This window comes from Agelaius tricolor, unplaced genomic scaffold, assembly GCF_023055355.1.
Source record: "Agelaius tricolor isolate 1412-34295 unplaced genomic scaffold, bAgeTri1.0.p SCAF_12, whole genome shotgun sequence".
Taxonomy (NCBI): domain Eukaryota; kingdom Metazoa; phylum Chordata; class Aves; order Passeriformes; family Icteridae; genus Agelaius; species Agelaius tricolor.
The window spans coordinates 22,887,785-22,907,126 of NW_027269272.1; the positions used below are offsets into that span (position 1 = coordinate 22,887,785).

At 43.2% G+C, this 19,342-nt stretch overlaps 1 protein-coding gene across 8 annotated transcripts in view; it reads right to left on the reverse strand.

Annotated features, from left to right (window-relative positions):
- Positions 1 to 10,789: 10,789 nt before the first annotated feature.
- Positions 10,790 to 19,342, reverse strand: part of LOC139595129 (multiple epidermal growth factor-like domains protein 6) — a 189,986-nt gene continuing 181,433 nt past the window's right edge. For 7 of the 8 annotated variants that reach the window (XM_071438113.1, XM_071438112.1, XM_071438114.1 and 4 more), the window contains 3 exons: positions 18,561 to 18,686; positions 15,917 to 16,045; positions 10,790 to 15,521 (listed from right to left, as the gene is read on the reverse strand). In XM_071438113.1, coding sequence (XP_071294214.1) covers positions 15,442 to 15,521; positions 15,917 to 16,045; positions 18,561 to 18,686 — 335 coding nt within the window. In that variant the 3' untranslated portion in view covers positions 10,790 to 15,441. Of the gene's footprint in view, positions 15,522 to 15,916; positions 16,046 to 16,984; positions 18,053 to 18,560; positions 18,687 to 19,342 lie in introns of those variants that run through there. The other variant, XM_071438116.1, reaches the window with a different exon arrangement.

The window sequence follows — 19,342 nt, forward strand, 5'->3', positions numbered from 1 at the left end:
GGCAGAGCTTCCCAGCCACAGACATTGAGAATCCCTGAACGCAAAGAGGGGAGTCAGCGAGCCCCTTGGGAAGGGGTTTGCAATAACTGCAGGCAAACACACGTCAGGGATGGTCTTGGCCCCAGTGCAGCAGCTTGGCTGAGTGACCTCCCAGGTCCCAGCCAACCCCACATTTCTGTGAGCTCATCAAAACACGTCCAGCACGTCTGGGAGCATGGGAACGTGGGGCTTCTCTTCTGAAGTGGTGCAACAACAAAGCACAGCCAGGATATCCCTCTTTTATCACAGAATCCTGCAGTGGTTTGAGTGGCAGGGGGGCCTTTAAAGACCATCTCATTCCAACCCCCCACCATAGGCAGGGACACCTTCTACTACCCCAGATTGCTCCAAGCCCTGTCCAACATCCCCAGGGATGGGGCAGCCACAGCTTCTCTGGGCAGGCTGTGCCAGGGGCTCACCAACCATCCCAATACAGAGTTACTTCTCCAGATCTTCAAGTTTCCATCTAAATCCATCCAAATCCAGCAAAACATGCAAGTTTGAACAGAACCCATATCCATAGGTACACTTAAGCATGGGATTAAACAGTTTTCTGAATGGGGTCCCTATGTTGCTAAGGATTGGCTGTTAGTCTTGGCTCTTTTTTTTAGCTAAATTGAGATGGGAAAAAGTTCCACACTAGGATGAAGCCAAGGGCTTTTTCCTCTCCCTTTCTCTCTCATTTTTTCCACCTTTTTTTCTCCAATAGGACAAGATAGGTGCCTGACAGCTTTTTCTATCTTACTAATATCCTGGAATTTGGGCCTTGGGGTGTGGGAAATTCAAGACTCAATAGCTGCTCAGACACGTTCTGAAGATTGTAATCCCTGTTGTCACATACATGAGCTCTCCTGACCACTGGGATGTTTAAACCAGCAGAGTTCTTATGATTTGGGTAAATCACAGAGTAAGAAGGGGAGACAGTGTAAGGGATGGACTAAATTCATCTGATTTTTCACAGGTTGTGGCATTGACAAATAATTTTCTAAAGATTTTCTTTAATTGAAGTGTCCTAATCAATTCTAAACATTTGACTGATATTTTAAAGGGTGACCATTATTTTTTTCAGTTCTTTGGAGACATCAAACTACCACAACTTTGCCTGAAGTCATGGAGAAGGAGATAACCTCAGCTTTTCTGAAAATCAGCTGTACATATACCATGTTTGTGCACAGAATTGCTGTCTGCAATCACCTTTAAAAATTTAGACCTTGGATGTTCTCCCTTTTTAGTACCAGTGAAATGAACTAATCAAAACATTGAGAGCTCAGAGAACAAGTGAATATTGTGTTGGAAATTCCATGTAGTGCCTGCACTGGTCCACATGGACACACAGTCTGCAAGATCAAGAGATGCTTCAGCCCTTCTGCCGACACTTGAGAAAAAAACATTGTAAGGTTTAAGGAGGAAAGCAAATTAATGGAAACATCCGCTTAAAAGGACCGTTTCCAATCACTGGTACTCCATTCATTACAGGCCTGAGTGGTTCCAGAGACAACAGAAAACTATGCATTGTTGCAATGCCAAGAACAAGAGACGCAATATGGATGTTGTGTTGCTTCTCACTCATGGCAATCTGAATCTTTTCATGCCCTTCCCATCTCGCCTGGCACGTTCATCAGCCAGAAAATTACTGCCACTGTCTCCCTCGTGACCAAATGGGAGGCAGGGCTGGTGTTTCGGGGCCCTTCCAGCCAGACACGGTTGGGTTGGGGTGCTGGCACTGGAGCTGTGTTGCTTGCACAGCCCCAGCAGCAAAATAAGGCAGACACTGGGCAGGAGCTCTGCCTGATGCATCGTCAAGCTAAAAACCTTTTATAGGAGGCAAAGCTTTTTATGGGAGGTAAAAGCACAGCAGTCGTTTAATTACAATACCTCAAAGTCTTCACAGAACCACACGGCTGAAGTTTTCCCAGGGCCACTGTGATAACTTGTTAAAACTTGGCCAATGCGATTTAGTGTTTGCTCCGCCAGCCATTTCCCCAGCATCCCTGCGACGTGGCAGTGACATTACAGCACGGACTCTCCAGCATGGTGAGGATTTGAAAATGTCACCATATGTTACAGATATCTCAACAGAACATGGAAAAACTTCGTCTCGAGGCCTGGCAAGGCACACAGAGTAACACTGGGATTTTCAGAAAGTGAAGCAGCAGCCTTTCAGCAGAGCTTGCTTCCAACGCACAGCTAGCAGAGGGGAGGGGGCACCATTTCTGATCAGTACCTAAGGAATCTCAAAATACTCACCAGGTATGGCAGAAATAACCCTACAATGTCCAATATTGCCTGATTGAGGTCAACAGGCCATAACCAGGAGCAGGACATCAGCTGCCACAGTCCAGTGTGAAGTCCATTGCAGTCCACTGGAGTCACCAATTTCTGTTGAGTTTGATGAAGCCAGAATGGGTTAAGAAATGGGTATGTGTGGTGAAATTGTGCAATGTGTATTGTTTTGGCACTACATATATTCTAAACTAACAATCTTGGCCAAGTTAGGCTTTTTTTTTTTTTTTTAATCTTTCCTTTTAGGCCTCTTGTAATTTAATCTTACCCCAAATTTATGGAAAGAATACATACCTGCTTTGTGCCAATCAGTGGGGATTACTCTTTGCAAAGACTGTTTCTTCCGTGCTATTTTGCATCTTGGTGCAGTTTTCTAGATCTCTTAAATGCAAAAATAAACAAACATCCATACATTTGGGGGCAGATTTCCAAGAGGAGCCCAGCGCCAGCGTTTTTATCCCGTTCTGAGTGCACAGCACCCACGACGGGGCCAGTTCAGCTAAACCAGGGCCAGGTTTCCATAGGAACACGGCGATCTGGAGGCTCCCATGGTGACAAATATGCACAGATTCATCGTTAAACTCATCCTCCCACCCAGGAATGATAAAATGACTCAGTGCTGCAGCAGCAACAACATCAGCTATCGATAACAGCAGCAGCGACCCCGCGAAGGACACATAAACAGCTGGGAGGAATTTTGGCCATGCAGGGAGATTGCTCAAGTCCCCGGTGCAGACCTGAGTGTTTGCTTATGTTCCTGCTTGGCAAGATACGGCACTGTGGAGATACTGGTCAGTGCTTGGGTAAGAGAATAATTTCTGACATGTCACTGATTCCCCAGAATGTAAGGAAACCATGTGGAAGGGAGATACAGCGCTGGTGACTGCTCTTCCTTGCTGATTTACTGGGCCTGATTTATGAGGTGCAGCTCTGGACAGGATGTTGCCAGTTGAGGGTGTGTGTTGCATGTCAGCTGCAGGATTTAGGGATGACCCATGTCCTGCAGGGAAATGGCTCTACACTGGGCAGGGATGGTCTGAGCAGGTGTTTTCCATCTCCAGCTTCTGTGGCGGATCGAGTTATTCTGTCTGACAACTGCCAAGTGCACATTTCATTGGGTAGGAGAGGGAGTTGGGTGAGCAAAGCAGGGAAGCCTTGCCCTCGTTCATACAAAGAGCCTGATGAATCTCTTTCTGCTATGGTCCCTCCTTATTTTGTGTTTCCTTTCCTCAAACATTTGAATGAACAAACTCAGGGAAAAGCAACTCCACGGTCTCATGTGAAAGAGTCACTGGAAATCCTTTCTGCTCACAAAAATACTTGGGCTTGTAACCAGGGGACAGTAACCTCATGTGCCAGAGAAGACACATGATGTTGAGTGTCTGATCTATATCTGAACATGCACAGAATCAGAGAATCATTTAGGCTGGAAAACCCTGTAAGACCATCAAGTCCAACCATTAACCCAGCACTGCCATGCCCACCACAAGCTGTGCCCCCAAGCACCACATTTACAAGTTATTTGAACAATTCCTGGTGTGGTGATTCCACCACCGCCCTGCACAGCCTCTTCCAATGCCTGGCCACCCTTTCAGAGGAGATGTTTTCCCTTATATCCAAGCAAAACCTCTCCTGGGCACAACCTGAAGCCATTTCCTCTGGCCATGTCATTCACTACTTGGAAGAAAATGCCACTCCCCACCTGGGCTCAACCTCCTGTCAGGGAGTTGTAGAAAGTGATAAGATCCCCCTGATCCTCTTTTTCTCCATACTAAACAACCCATGCAGGCAGATTCAGCTATAAAAGAGCTATTCACAAGAGTGGTGAATAGTCACACCAAAAAAAAAAAAAAGTTGATAAATTAGTCAGATAAAATTTAGAGAATAACAACTGCATAGATCATCTTCCTTGCAAGAAATCACACAGCATGTTGGGAACAACTTGCAATGTGTGTGACTGCTTTGCATCTCATGTCTTTTCCATAAGAGTTTTTTCCAAACATTATAAAAAAAACCCCAAACATCCAAACCCCCACCGTTATTTGCTCACTGTTTGTAACACTCTGCAACTTTAAAAATTCTTCCTCCCCAGTGCAAACATACTTCCTCAGAGAGGCAGCAGCACAGCCCCGCTAAGATGCTTAAGAGGAGGTCAAGAGAAAAGCCATTTACCAGGGGAATCTCTCTCAGCCCTTAACACATTTTTATTGCTACCTATGCACACAGTGTTCTCTCAGAGGCTAGATGAATAAATATGCCTCTTTTGAGCAAACATTTATAATGCTATTTGAACACGGGGGAAAAACAGTTTCAGCTTAAAAATGATACTCACACCATGTTTACATTTTTTTTTCCCAAGCTGCAGTTAAAATGAAACTGTCCAGACAGACATTCAGCATGAGACTCAGGAAAGCATGTTTCTTTTGGCCCCTTTCACTACAGAATTTCACCTAAAAATGAAATACAAAAGACTGGGGTTTGGGGGGAGGAGAAATACAAAAGAAAGATTTGTTTGTAGATGAATTACTCAGTGGAAATTCATCCAAGAACATCAGTGTAATTGCTCATTAATAAGAGAGTTGGAAGATACTTAAAAATGTTTCTCTTCCTTTGAACTTTCTGCAGCCAAACAGAGTCCCCGAGCTGGCGATGTTCTTGTGCATGGACTTCACTTGGAATGAGGGGGTGCCCCTTTCCTCCTCCTCCTCCTCCACCCCCCAAAATTCAGCAGATAATGCTCTGATCTGCTTTGGGGCACTCTGGGCTCAGCCCTCAGTTGCAGATCTGCCCCTGGGCAAGGAACTCTCTCATTTTCACCTCTTCACCACCAAATTTTAAATTCCCAAGGCTGGGGGAGCAGCTCTCACTTTATCAGATGACGGAGGAGTGAGCTGGACCTCTGGACACTGTCCCAGCAGCATTCCTGGTGCCAGTTTTGAGAGGACTCCTCACACACTAAAAGTTAAGGAGCTCTGAAGGGCTTTCCTGGCCGGGGCTGGAGCAGAGTAATTAGCCCCTGTAAGGATCCCTGTTCTCTGAGCTGTGAGAAACTTCAAATCCCACTGACTTCACTGGCACTTCAGGGCACTCAGCACCTCCCAAGATTAATTCCTCAAGCAGGGAGAGATCTAGAAACATATATATTAGAGCACTTTACGTCTTCAGCTGCAGTAGGGCTCTCTCTGGTGAGCTTGACAAAGGACAGATTATATATTATGCCATGCCATAAACTTCAGCAATCTAAGAATTCTGAAAATACCCTGTTCTATTACTCTCCTCGCTTTGACATGAAATATTAAACACCGCTTACCAAAGTGATGTTATTGAACACAGATGTCTGCTATCACATTCAAATTGTTCAAGTCAATCTAGGTTTATATATTTTCTTTACTTAAGCGTTTGTATAAACCCAAGTGTGCCCTGACGTAATGATTTCACAACATACTATATTCAATTAAGGAGACAAATATGCATTTACATTTTTACTGAACTCGTTTCACACACACACACGCTCACAGGATCCAGCTCCAGCTTATTTTTGACATTTGGTGGAAAATAAAGGAATAGAAAGGGTGCCACCTACTGAGTTGCTCAAACATTTTTGGAGGCCAAAAAAAAATCTGTGCAAATTACCAATATGCTCATTCCAGTTAAAAATAAACAAAACTTCAAGCTATATTTGTAAGCCTGTGGGAACATAGCCATAGGGAGTGTTCTGGTTATCAAATCACTCAGCGACTGGAGTTCTTACCAGGGTGTAGGAAACTCCAGTCCAGCTCTCCCTTGACTCCCAGCAGGTTTGAATCCACCTATTCCTCTGTAAAACCCAAGCAAAATGAACCAGTCTGTGCTGTGGCAGTCCATGAATATCTTTTGCAAGCAATGGATGTCCCAGCAAGTGATAATCCAGCAGCGCTGCACCCAACAGGAGCTGCTCTGTGGGACCCACATCAATGGTCAGCCCGACAGGAATTGGGAAGGTCTGCTGTCAAGTAGCTCCTAAACTCTATCAGGCAGATGAAATGTAGGCAGATATCTAAATTTACAAGCTGAAAAGGTGCATCAAGGCTCAAGAATGAAGACAGGCTCTCAGTACCACTTCAAAAGCCAACGTCCCTTTCTGACATCCATCAAGGCACAGCCTTGTCTTTAAGATCCTGCAGAGTGAGGCAGAAATATTGAAGGTGTTGTGCTAGTGCTGCAGTTTCCCCATTTGGGGAGGATAAACTATCAAAATAAGCTGCAATGTTGCCTTGGTATCAGGCAGAGAAGCTGCAATTTGTGAGGTTTTGTCAGTTGTAGAGGTCAGCCTCATCAGCTTCGACATCCACATGGGGAAGCCAAGCAAGAGCTCTGTAAATACACCTTGAGGCAGGAAGATCACACCTGTGGTAAAAAATGAGTTTGTATCTGATCTGAAGCCAGTGACAAAGCAACCCCTTTGTGGGGATGGGGAATTACAAACAACCCCTCCTGACTGGCCACCAACACTGCTCTCCTTCATTCCCCAGAGCAGCCTCTGAGCAGAAAAGTCGGGATGTGCCTGCCATGAGTAATTTGTGGTTTAGCTTCCTTCCACAAAAGACAAAAATCATGTTGATTTTCTTTGGAAAAGTTGTAGCTATGGCTGAGAGAGCCCCAGTTTTTTATTCATCTTGATGGCACACAGAGTCCTCACCAGACCTGCAGATGTGCAGCTGTATCGTGGTCTTGGCACATGCAGACAGACCAGAGGTTTCCACAGTTATTGTGTATTTAATATCTGCCACCTTCTTGTTGTTGGGGATTGGTGCAGCAATTAAATACTTGGGAAAATAATTGTGAAACATTAACAGGTCCTTATTGTTAACAGGTATTTCTGGCAGAGATTCCTTCAGGGCAACTTGGACAAGGCGCTCTGGTGGAGCTGGCAATGGCATTTTTTCCCAGAGAGACCTTCAAACCCTCTTGTGTGGGGCTTTGTTTTGCTGGCAGCAGAAACCCAGGAAGAAACCCAGTTTTCAACATCCTCCTTCATGCCCACTCAAAGTAAAACATTAATTTATTGGTCATGATGCTTTTCACATCCCTCCTGCCTTGGCACGTGATGCTGCAGCACCATTTATGTACTCGAGATAACAAAGGCTGCAGATCCATCCCTGCTCCAACTCCTCAAGGGTCCAGGGGCTTTCTGCTTGCACAAGCCCTCACTGAGACATGCATCAAAATGGATTTCTACTGCTGAAATCATCCTGTCCCACGTGCTTACAGGCATTTTTGGGATTTTTCTCAAAGGAGGCAGCCCTGTCTCTCTAGAGGACCTTTGTGTGGTGGTTGGGGTTCTTCACATATTTTTTAAAAATGCATAAAAAGGCAAGGCTTCTTTTTTTTTTCCTTAAGCTAGAAATAAAAAATGAGATAAAATCCACTGCAAATTCAAATACTTTTGCACCAAATCACACATCTTGTTATCCTTTGTAGAGAGCACGTTATCAGAGCAGTGACACTGAACTATCAAATCCCCAGCTAACACTCCACAGCAAAAGAGTTTGCAACAAGAAACCAAACCCACGCAGCCCCTACCAATGCTCTTTTCAAAGACATAAAGATTTCCAGGTGCTTGACATCCACATTAACTTTTTAAGTAATAAAACTTGAGCAGAGGATTCCCGTTGGATCAGAGGGGAGACTTTGCTACAACAATAGCTCTGCTGGCAAACTGACTCCTTTCAACACATTCTTGAGTTTGTATTTTAAGTGGTTTTGCCACATTGGCAGCCAAAAATAGCTATTTTCTGATCAAATTCACTGGTTCTTGTAAAATATTTTAACACGCTAACTATGACCGTGAGCAGTTCTAATCGTCTTTCAAGCTGCCTGTTCAGACCTCTTTTGAGAGGGTGAAGGGCTCCACAAAAGGCTCCAGCAGAGTGATGCCATCCATGGCTGCTGCTCCTGCAGCATTCCCAGCCCTCATTACCCAGGGACACAGCCCCTATTTAATGTGATGCCATTTGCTGCTTTGTATTTCATACCTACCCTTAGCGTAAAGTAATAATTAAGAGCAGCCTTCCCCTGTGCCTGGTAGTGCAAGGCCAAGATCCACAACAGCTACCACAGCTGAAATGTCAGGGAAAAGGGAAAAGAAAGCAAATGGACAGGCAGGAATTACCACACAGTCTCTACTTGTACCAATCTTGCTCTTTGATGATGATGTACAGCAAGAAATCTTAGTGTGGTTCTTAGAAGAGAAATAAATAATTTAAAAACTGGATTTCTGGTTGAAAAAAGGCCTCCCCCAGCTGCAAAAATCAGAGAATTTTCATTAAGTCACTTTGTAAATAATTTATGGCACTTTAAGACTTACCTGGTAACAGAGAAATGCCAGGCTGGTTTGAATGGGAACAGGGCAGAACCAGTGGGACATGGGGCGTTTCCAGCCCAAATGTGGCTCCACTTCCCCAGCCAGCTTGAGCCCAGCTCACAGTGCTGCTCCCACTGGGAAGCCTCCATGGCCACCTCCAAAGCAGGGGACAGAGCTGAGACAACCCCTGGATTTCTGCATGAACCAAGGGCTTGTAGGCAGAATGAAAACGCAAAGTACAGAACCTCCAAATGGCAAAGATGCAACTTTTGCACCCCTTTAGGCAGGAGGTCAGTGAGGTCACCTGAGCAGGTGGATCTCAGTTACTGTGGGCCAACATGGTGGTCTTGGATAACAGACCTTAATGAATTAATTAGTTATCATTAGGCTCTTGGAATCACTAGAGGGAGAAGCGAGCACATGCCTTAAATCAGGATGTTACATCTGGATGGGAAAAAAACACCCAGTAGACGATGGCATGAAGCATTTAAGTATTAACTATAATATCTACACCACATGCAGCTTCTCAAGATGTTTTGCTGTCATCAGCTTAGTAGAAGATAAAGATTTATTGGGCTATTACTGAAAAGGAAGCTAGATACTGCCAAATGGCACGGACAGTTAGATGACTACTTGCTGACATCTTTATTCATATATAAAACAACACAACTGAGTTGTGTTTTTTTTAACTACCATGCTTGAAAGAATCAACAAAGAAGTGCCTTATCATACAGCACTTTTAAGTAATTTTTAAACCATTCATGGGGTTTGGATGGTTGTTTTTATTGCGTGCATACAGAATATTCTATGAGCACCCCGTGAACTTCTAGTGCTGACTAAAAGAAGAGATAAGCAGTGCTGGCTGCAGATTGGGGTGATGATTTCTGAAGGTGCTGAGGGACAATCCCATGGAACAGTGCTCCCTGGACACAGTCACAAGGTCACTTTGGTCCCATATATCTCATAGATCAGAAAAAAAATCTTTACTGTGGGGGTGGTGAGACACTGGTAAAGAGTGCCCAGAGAAGTTGTGGCTGCCCCATATTTAGTTGGAAATAAATGGTCCCTTCCAACCCAAACCAGTCCATGATTTATGAACACTTCAACTGCTGCAGAGGCACAGCTTTTTAAAGGTTTAAAACACAGATCAATGCTAGCTCTGCAGAGGTTGAGAATATTCTGTTTTAATATTCCATGTCTAGTTTTTGATCAGCTTTTAACAGCAATCTGAGAGGTTAAAATCAACATGATATGTTGATACTATAGGATAACATCAACAGCTTCTTAGAATAGTATGAATATGGCTTCTAATAAAGAAATTACTGGATAAATTGCAAGGATTATACAATTATTTTTAGAACATATGTCAAAAAGATGACAAACCAAATGAACTTAATTATTTTGTTCCTTGTTGAAAACTGCAGGAAGAGTGAAGTAAATCACGCAAGACAGAACCCTGCAGCATTACACAGCTCGATTCAAAATGTTTGCCCTGAAGTTTCAAAAGGAATCCAAGCCTGCTCTCCCAGAAAGCAGCAAGCCAGAGCTGCCCACTTTTTCTCTGACAGCTTGATCTACCGTTCCCCCTTTGTTACACATTTTGAATTCAATTTAGCCTGCTACTTCCAATTAACCAGCACACTCTTACTGCATTATTTGGCATTAAGCAGGCACACATGTTCCTTCAGCTCCTGCCAATGTGAGAAGACAATACCCTGAAGGTGAACCAGGCAATTTGTTGGCAGAACTGGGCTCTGGGAAGTGCCCAAGCAGGCTGATGGGAGGCTGCAGGTGTGTGGTTTCAAATGCCTTCAAAGTGCTCCGTGCCCAAGTCTTCCCAAAATGTTACACTTCACAACCATCCTCTTCCAGCAAGATTTATGCTGTGTTTTGAATATTTCTAATACTCTGGAGTGCCAGAAAGCTCCATTTGTCAGGCTCAGTCACTGGCCAGGTTGCCCTGGTCAGGGATCATATACAAACCCACTTGGGCACAGGCCATTATTTATTCTGCACAAACTACCAAAAGCAGGTGTGATTTCAGCCTGTTTGCTCTGAATGTCAATTAGTTCAGTAGAATAAAATCTCATCCACAATGTAAGCCTGTTGCTTCAAAACTAGCAATGAAGGAAAATCAAGACCAAGTTTTAATGACATGTTTATATAAAAAAAAACCAGCATCCTTTCACTACAACACATCTACAACAGAAAGTACAGTACAGACCCGAGATACATCCCACACATTTCTTGAAGAGGGATTACAAATTCACAGAGACATAATATTGCTATGCAAGTGCTTATCAAAAGCGATAAAAAGAACAGAACGAACAATTTATGCTCTACAAGGCTGAGATTTGGTGTTTACTGCTGGAAATTGCTTTACACAGTGTCAGAATTTAAAGCTGTGACCTTGCAAAAGAATTAATGGGCACAGTTGCAGCCCATGCATGGAGCTGCTCAGTCAGCCACAGGTCAACCTGAAGGAAAAGTCCTTCAAAAACTGGGGGCTGAGAAGGTTTTTATCCTAAATATAAAAATATTAACGCAAGGATGGGAGGATGGAGGGTTCTTGCTCCACCAGCACTCTCAAAGATTGTTCCTGAGCTTTAGTTTGCTCTGATAAGAAGCTAAATTCTAACAGGGTCACTGTCTGATCTGCACAATGAAGCCACGATGGCTCCCAAATGTGTCTTTGCCTCTTCTGGGAAGGACATGAAGGTATTATTTCCATGTTTGTCCCGTTGGCAACTCCTGACACTGTGCTGGTTATTACTTACACAAACAGAAACCTGCAGCCAATCAAAATAATATGGTTGGCAAGGAATCTGGGCAAACTTTAATAGCTATGGTTCTTCAACATAAAAAGGATAAAAGTAGAATAATAATTTTTGGCAGGGGAAGCGGGGAATTTTTTAAATTCTGATTGTTTTCCTATGAGGATAGTGTTAGTGAAGTCTAACTTAAAACATGTTGTTCTGGTTTCATGAATTCACAGCGAGCGAGGTTCTGCTGGGCCCACTGAGTTACACTCAACTCCTTCCCACTCCAGCTGAAGTTATCTGGAGCACACAAGGTAAGAGAGGGGGATTTGGCACAGGAGCTGCATGGCTGAAATAATTCCAATGTCTTTCTGAAAGGAGTTATCTGCATGTGCAAGTGTGCTACAGAGGAATACACAGAGCTCTCTCTGCAAGAAAGTGTAATTAACTTCAGCCTCCTGGGAAAGGGGGAGCCAGCAAAGGCCTTCACCAAGAGGAAGATGGACATCCATTTAACTATAAACCCCATTTTCACTGAATTTTTCACTTCCATTTTCAACAAGCCCCAGTGCTGTGCTCAGGACTGCATCAGCCTGACACTCTTTCACTGGAATCTGATGAAGCAAATAAGCAGAGTTGTGTTAATTTAGTAGCAACTGCACTTGCCACAAAATTAATCCCTGGAAAAGATGATTTAGTCAGTTTTCCATTAAAAATTCCATCCTGTCTAATAAAGACTACTTTGTAGGCAAAGAATTAGGTAAATCTGTTAAACTGTAGTAAGGAGCAGAATCAGAACAGTAGTATCGGAAGCAAGTAAACTTCCTTAATTAGTAGTTAATAATGTAAAGTTGTGGCTCTTCTAGAAAACAAAATCCTGTAAACATTTTCTCTGCCTTATGAAAAAAATAAAAACCAAGATAAGACATTCCAACTATCCCAATTAAAATTCCTCTTTTAACGTTTTTGAAATCTTTAATTCTGATTTTTACCTGTATGACTGTACTTTGTTCAGGAACAAAAAGTCATGCAGAGCTACAAATCAGAATGGTCTGTTTGATGGCACTGAAGTGAACTTCTTTTCCCAAGGTAATGACATAAAGAAGCTATGAAGCATCTTGAATAAAAAAGTCTATTGCCTATAGAGTAGTTTGTATGAAGTGGCATTTTTTGATTTACAAAAAGTTTGCTGAAATATTTCCCAAAGCAGATCTACTTGGGCCCTTAATTCATTGGCAAAGGCTCAGTATCAGTCACTTAAAATATGTGTTTCATCATGTACCTAAAACAGTGACATCCTTTAAAAACACGTAATACAAAAATCTTTTATTTCCTTATACTACATATTTACAATTCTATTATCAAGGTACTGTGGAAAATGTAAACAAGTATACATGGTGTAAATAATATGGCTTGAGAAAGGTTTCCCCTTTGATTAGCTGCTCGAATCACACATCAATCTACAAAAATAAGAGAAGAACAGTACATGTGATATATTCTGCTGTCTGACAGCAGTGTAAAGGGTTTTATGTGCTGAGTAACCACAGCAGTCTCTGGGCAGCTGGAAGGAACTGGAATGTCTGAGGTAGTGGAATGTGGCCAGTGGATGGGATGTCTTCAGAAGAGAAGACCAAGGCTGTGGCCAACTACCCCATGGGGGCTGTGGGGAGAGGAAGCCAAAGGCTCCTCAGAGATCCACTCTGAAAGGATGAAAAGCAGTGGACCAAAGATGAAACTGAAGAAATTCTGATTAGAAACCAGAAAAAAAAAAAAAAAAAAAAAGAAGAAAATGAAATCTCCACTAGGACAGCTTCAAAGAAGTGGTGGGATCTCCTTCCTTGGAGATATTCAAAACTAGGTGGGATGAATCTCTGAAATTTGACTTTAATGATGAAACTCTGACCCATTTGGCTCTGAAGTTGATCAGGCTTTAAAGGGAAGCTCAGATCTTCAGAGGTTTTATAGAGCTTTACTCACTCAACGATTCTACAAAAAAATCTTAAGTACAGTGTGACACTTGCACTTCTGTTGTAGTTTGGCTCTGCAGTAAATACAGGGCTAAGATCAATATATGTCAACTGCTAAACTTGAATTGCTCTTCTCCAGCAGTTGCTAAGATTATATCTCATTGTCTCACAAGAGATTTACCTTACAGGTTCCTGTTCAGTGAAACTGCCCCAAACTCACACAATTGTAGGATCAGACCCAGGCCATCACACCTCCAAAAGAACATTTAAAATATCACTTCCTTCCTGAGAGTCACACACTTCTGGGACCATAATTTTGCCACATTTACATTGAATTAACTTTCCAGTGGCATTCATTGAGCTCTACAGAAGAAATTAAAAGAGATCAGCATCAGCCCCAGTGATTTTCTGGCTGAAAGCACAGTTCGTTAATTAATTTTGACACATTCACAAATACATTTACTTTCAATACCTACAAAGTGATGAATAACAACAATAAGACTTCCATGAAGCTTGGAAAACACCTCCTAAAACTGTATTGCCTCCCATAGATCACAATTTGAAATAAACTCCCAGGGGAGCAAGCACCACTTGCTTTGGCCTGGACAGTCATTGACTGCAGATTTGTTTAAGACCTGGGATGAACCATGGGGGAAAATTGTTACCTCACCTTCCCATCCAACCTCCTGGATCCTGCTTCACCAACTCATCACTTACCCAACCACAACAACAAACTTCAAAAATCCCAAGTTACCATCAGTTATTGTCATTTTGTCTCTTGCAAAACAAAACCCTGCTCTTGCAGAGCTGCAGTTTGTTCTGGTGGGGAATGGAGTGTCAGCACAAGAGCTGGAACTGCCCATACTCTGTGTCTACCATGGTCCTGATGGCCCTTCTTAAGTGCACTTTTGATACAGTCAGAATCAAGTGGTTACTACACAGATTTTGTAACTCCTAACCTAAAAAGAGGTATGAAGAGGCACTCTGAAATCTTTCAGTCTGGTTAACAGAATATTAAAATACAGAACACAAATTTCTTTATAATGACATAGTTCTATATCAAAGGAAAACCTATCTAAACAGACAAAATAGCACCAAAATGTCTCTGCTCTATGACTTCCAGCAGCTGTTGAATGGTATCAGGACTGTTGTGAGATGACTTGATAAAAAAACCAAAATGCTCAATAAAAGCACAAGCTCCAGAGATAGTATCCTTAAGCATCTCTCCTTGCTTACTATCTGCTTTCTCCATTCAAGATAAAACCTTTTCTGCATTAGCAGATACTGTTTGATGAGAAGTGCTGCACAGTTTGGCTTGACAACCCGCTGAGAAATTCATCTGGCAAGATGTGAGAACACAGGGTGCCAGGAGAGTCTGGCAGATGACACCACGCTCTTTGGAAGACAGATTCAGACAGAGACCTTCCAATCAGTCAAACCACACCAGAAATGCAGAAGATGCTCTTAAATAAATTAACAGTGTGTTGAGGACTCTTGTCGGATTGTAGCAGATTCTTCTTCAGCTGCAAGTTCAAAATGAGACTGCATGCTTCTCTAGAACACACCATTTTATTCAAAGAGGAATTAACTTGATGAATCCCTCTAGTTTCTGTGCAATGTGATTTTGCAATGAATCTGTAGAGAAATAATCTGTGGAATACTCTTCAAACTTGGTGCTGGTTGTCAAGTGGGTTTAGAAAGTCCCTGATAGGGAGCGTGGCTCATTCCATGGTGATGTGTTATGTGCTGCTTATCCTGATACTCTTTGGAGCTGCTCTGATTAAAAACATGTCCAGGCTTTCAAGAAATGAATTATATTAATACCAGAAAGAATGTCCAGAGTAGATTAATGGAGGGGCAAGAGGCTAGGAATGAGCACATGAAACAGATTCAACTCTTTAAAAGGATCCAGCTACTAAATGGCCTCTGTAGTCTTCCATAAGAAGTGTGAATACTTCAGTACAATTCAAGCTGAATTGAATAACTGTTTTCATATCCAAATTCAAATACCGTCTGTGCATATAAAACAGTTCATTTATTAGTCCAAATGTTACTGTTGTAGAGCTCTTGGAAAAATACTCCCTCTTTCTTGAGCTTGTTCTTCATAAAAAGGAAGCTTTGGAGGGCCACCTAGAGAATTAAGTAGAAACACGGTTTCAGGTCCATATAACCTAATACTGAAATATTATATAGATTATACAATTTACACTTAAATAATTCAATCAATGGTAGCCTTGAAAAGAAGGTAGAGGAGGGAGTTACACCAGCCTCTTCACAGAGGCAGAGAGCAGGAAAAACTATAAAACACCTCCAAATCAGAAGGTTCCCAAAGTTTTTCCTAAACTAAAGGAGGAATTGTGATTACACCGCAACTGAGAGGAAACTTTCCCTCCGCACTCTGCTTCATTAAGAAGAGAAATTATCCAAACAATCCAACGGGTTGACCCTCCCATCCACACCGACCACCAGCAGGGGCCAGAGGTGTTTTACCCCCCCAGGGAAGGCTGCACCCCCAGGCTGGTTACCTTCTGTGCAGGTTGGGCCCCTCCAGGCGCCGGGGCAGGCGCAGCTCCCGTTGTGGGGATGGCAGCGGGATCTGCCGGCACACTGGCACCGCAGGGAACAGCCGGGGCCGTACCTGTCTGGCCTGCACCCTGCAAGGACAGGAGGGTTTGGGACAGGGGGAACACTGCTGGCAGCCTCCCCCTTCTGTGGGATCAGGAAGCTGCTCAGACACCCACATCTGTTCACATTCAAACCTGACATTTGGGAAAGCGCGGCAGTCGTCGAGTTTTGTCTGCCACACGCTCTGCCCAAGCTGCAGCCCAGCTGTCCTGAAGAGTTCCCAGAATGGAAATCATTGCTGGTGTAAAAAACAGGGGTTGACAGCCCAACAGAGAACATCTTGGGATCTGCTCAGGAAAGTTGCTGTCAGCATCCTGGATCCACACTATCTCCTGCCCCTGTCTCTCCTGCTAAGCTGGGCTGTCAGTACGTGCTGGGCAAGAGCCTTCCCTCACAGAATGTGACACTGAGAATTAATCCATTTTATAGATACTCCTGTCTTGCACAATTCTGCTGCATCCTGGCAAATTAAACTCACAAAAAACCCCCTGACTTACAAATGCAAATACATTTCATACCTAGGCTAGTAAATCCTCACTGCAATTTTTTAAGCATCAGAGGACAGGCAGGAAAGGAAAGTGAGCAGCAGGGTCACAAGGCAGGGTGTGAAACACACAGCAAACAATGGCCCTCTCTCCCTCACCTCTCTGAAAAACCCTGGAACCAGGGAATTTGCCTTCTCCCACGAGCACCCTCAGGTAAATAAAGTCTTGCTGAGCCCTGCATCAGCTGCAGCCCCAGCACGTGGGAGAACTCGCCCGTGCGCTCCGAGCTTGGCCTTTTCAATTAGGAAATGTTATGAGAAAAGGTCTCCCCAAACACCTCTGGACCTGATTTTAATTTATGTAATACCACATTTTCATGTTAATAACAATGTGTATTTAAGACATCTGTTTGAAAGTCTGCAATGTTAATTTACTACAGAAAAAGAACGCCCATAAAAGTCTGTTATATTCTCTCTCTCTCTCTTTTTTTTTTTTTAATTAACATTTTGCCTGTTTAATGGGTGCTTTACCAGAGTTCAAATTAAAATCAGGCCTTTTATCTTTATGGCTGCTGCACAGTCACAGCTGCTCACAGTTATATCACAGATGAACTGAGCCTAATTGAAAATAAAAATGCAAATAAAACCTACCCCATAACAGCTTTTCATGGATGGGGGCTACCCTAGCTGATTTAAGAAAAATAAAAATGACTCGCAGAGTTTGTGAGGAAGAAAACCTCAATTCCCATTTTTGGTGCTGAACTTCCCCCTTGCGTTCCACTTCTGCCTAAAGTTTTACTGGAAAGGCCCAGGGACAGCCAGTGCTGTGTGGGCACTGAGGGTGGCTCATGCTCCCACTGGAGCAGTGCTGCAGACTGAGAGATTCATTTCCTGACCACAGGACACTGCCCAGAGGGAATCAAATGATTTTCCATTTCAGTTCTGCAAGTTGCACTAATGCTTAAGCTCACAGCAATTTGTATTAATAACAGCCTGCTTAAATCTATTTCGGCCCCATCCTAGAACAAAAGGAGAAATAATTTTCCCCCTCTGCTCCAGGAGCTCAGGAGGATTTTGGTTCCTGGTGAAGCTCCACAGCAGCACATGGATGTTCACTCCTTTTATCTTGTTTGTCACAGCATTGGGATCACAAATGTTTTCTGACACTCAGTTAAACCACTGCAATTCCTTTCACTCCAGTGATTACCCTAAAACTGCTCCATCATAGTCACTGAATCCTAGAACAGCTTGGCTTAGAAGGGACCTTTAAACACATGTGGTTCCAACCACAGGCATGGGACACTTTTCACCAGACCAGGTTGCTCCAAGCCCTGTCCAACCTGGCCCTGGGCTCTGATCAGAGCCACAGCTGTGACCAGAGACTGGCTCAGGACTCTGCCACTGCTGCCTCTCAACCCTGCACCCAACCCCACCAGGGTACAGCAGTGGGGCTGGTTTTACCTACAGGAAAAATTTCTCACCTATTTTTATATCCTTGTTACAGAAGAATTCTGCTCCTGTGGGCCAACACACAGCCCAAGTGCAGCCTGTGCTGCAAAGGAGGGAATTACATTTGGGTTAAAAGTTCCTGGGCTGCTGCAGCTCCACACCCTCATCTGTGGGGATTCCATCCTGCTTCCAGGAGAAGCAAATCCAGAGCTGGACATACTTCTGCATTGGTCTGGAAAGGGTCACAAATGCCACTGTGACAAAGCATGCTGCAACTGGAGCCCCTGGTGACCAGCTGCACCCTCTGGAGTCTTCCGCACTACATTTGCAAAATTTCTTGGTCTATTCTTCCTGTGTTCTCTAAAACTCAAGGCAAATGACATTTTACAGCTGACCCATGAACAGTTTTCCTATCAGGATATCAATTTAAATATTGATTAAATCAAGAGGTACAATTCTGCTGATAAAGGTGTTGATAACCACAAAGAGCAATTTTCTACAAACAATGTGTTCTTGAACACCAGCAAATGTCCTTTTACAGTTATTCTGAAACCAACAGGTCAGGGTGGTTTAACAATACACAGTCCAGCCCTTACAAATATTGCCCTTACCAATGTCACACTTGTCTCCAGTCTTCCCAGGTGGGCAAAGGCACTTCCCAGTCTCTGGATCACAAGGAGCATCTCCACAGTCACACTGATGCTGGCATCCCTCACCAAACCAGCCCCTGGCACAGCCTGACAGCAAGAGAACCCTTTAGATGCATGTCTGAGTGGCAAGATGCACAATAAACCCAGAGTTTTCCCAGGATGTCTCAGGGGAAAGCTCATAAAAGAAATCAGTGTAAATGCCAAGCTTAATGAAGAAATCAAACATACTGGAATGGGCATGTGATTTACGTGACCTTTTCTTCTGTTGGGGTTGTCTAATCTAACTTCTCAAAGGTATCTGTAAATCTGTCCCAGAAATGTAGCTGACACTTATTTTTATTTTTAATTAGAACTCTCTTGAAGATCCCTCCCTAACACTCAACAGGTTTGACGTGCACCTATTTAATAATCTTATTTGGAGTTTTAGAAGCAAATTTAGAATCAGTAAAAGGGACTTATTTTTAATAAATGGCATGTGGAACTCATTGCTGCAAGACATCACGGAGACCAGGACTTTCACTGTATTAATTGGAACCAGATTAGTTAATTTATAAGGGAATGGGAACACCCAGCTGTAGAACAGGAAATCTGTCCCAAATTCAGTGTTTCAGGATATTCATTAAGCTCAAAATATGGAAGAAGTGGCTCTCAACAAGTATTTCAGTAATTATATGAGTTTTTTTTGAGTTCTGCTTTTGGGGTTTTTTTTGGTGTTTGTTTTTTTCTGGTTGTTTGTTTTCTTT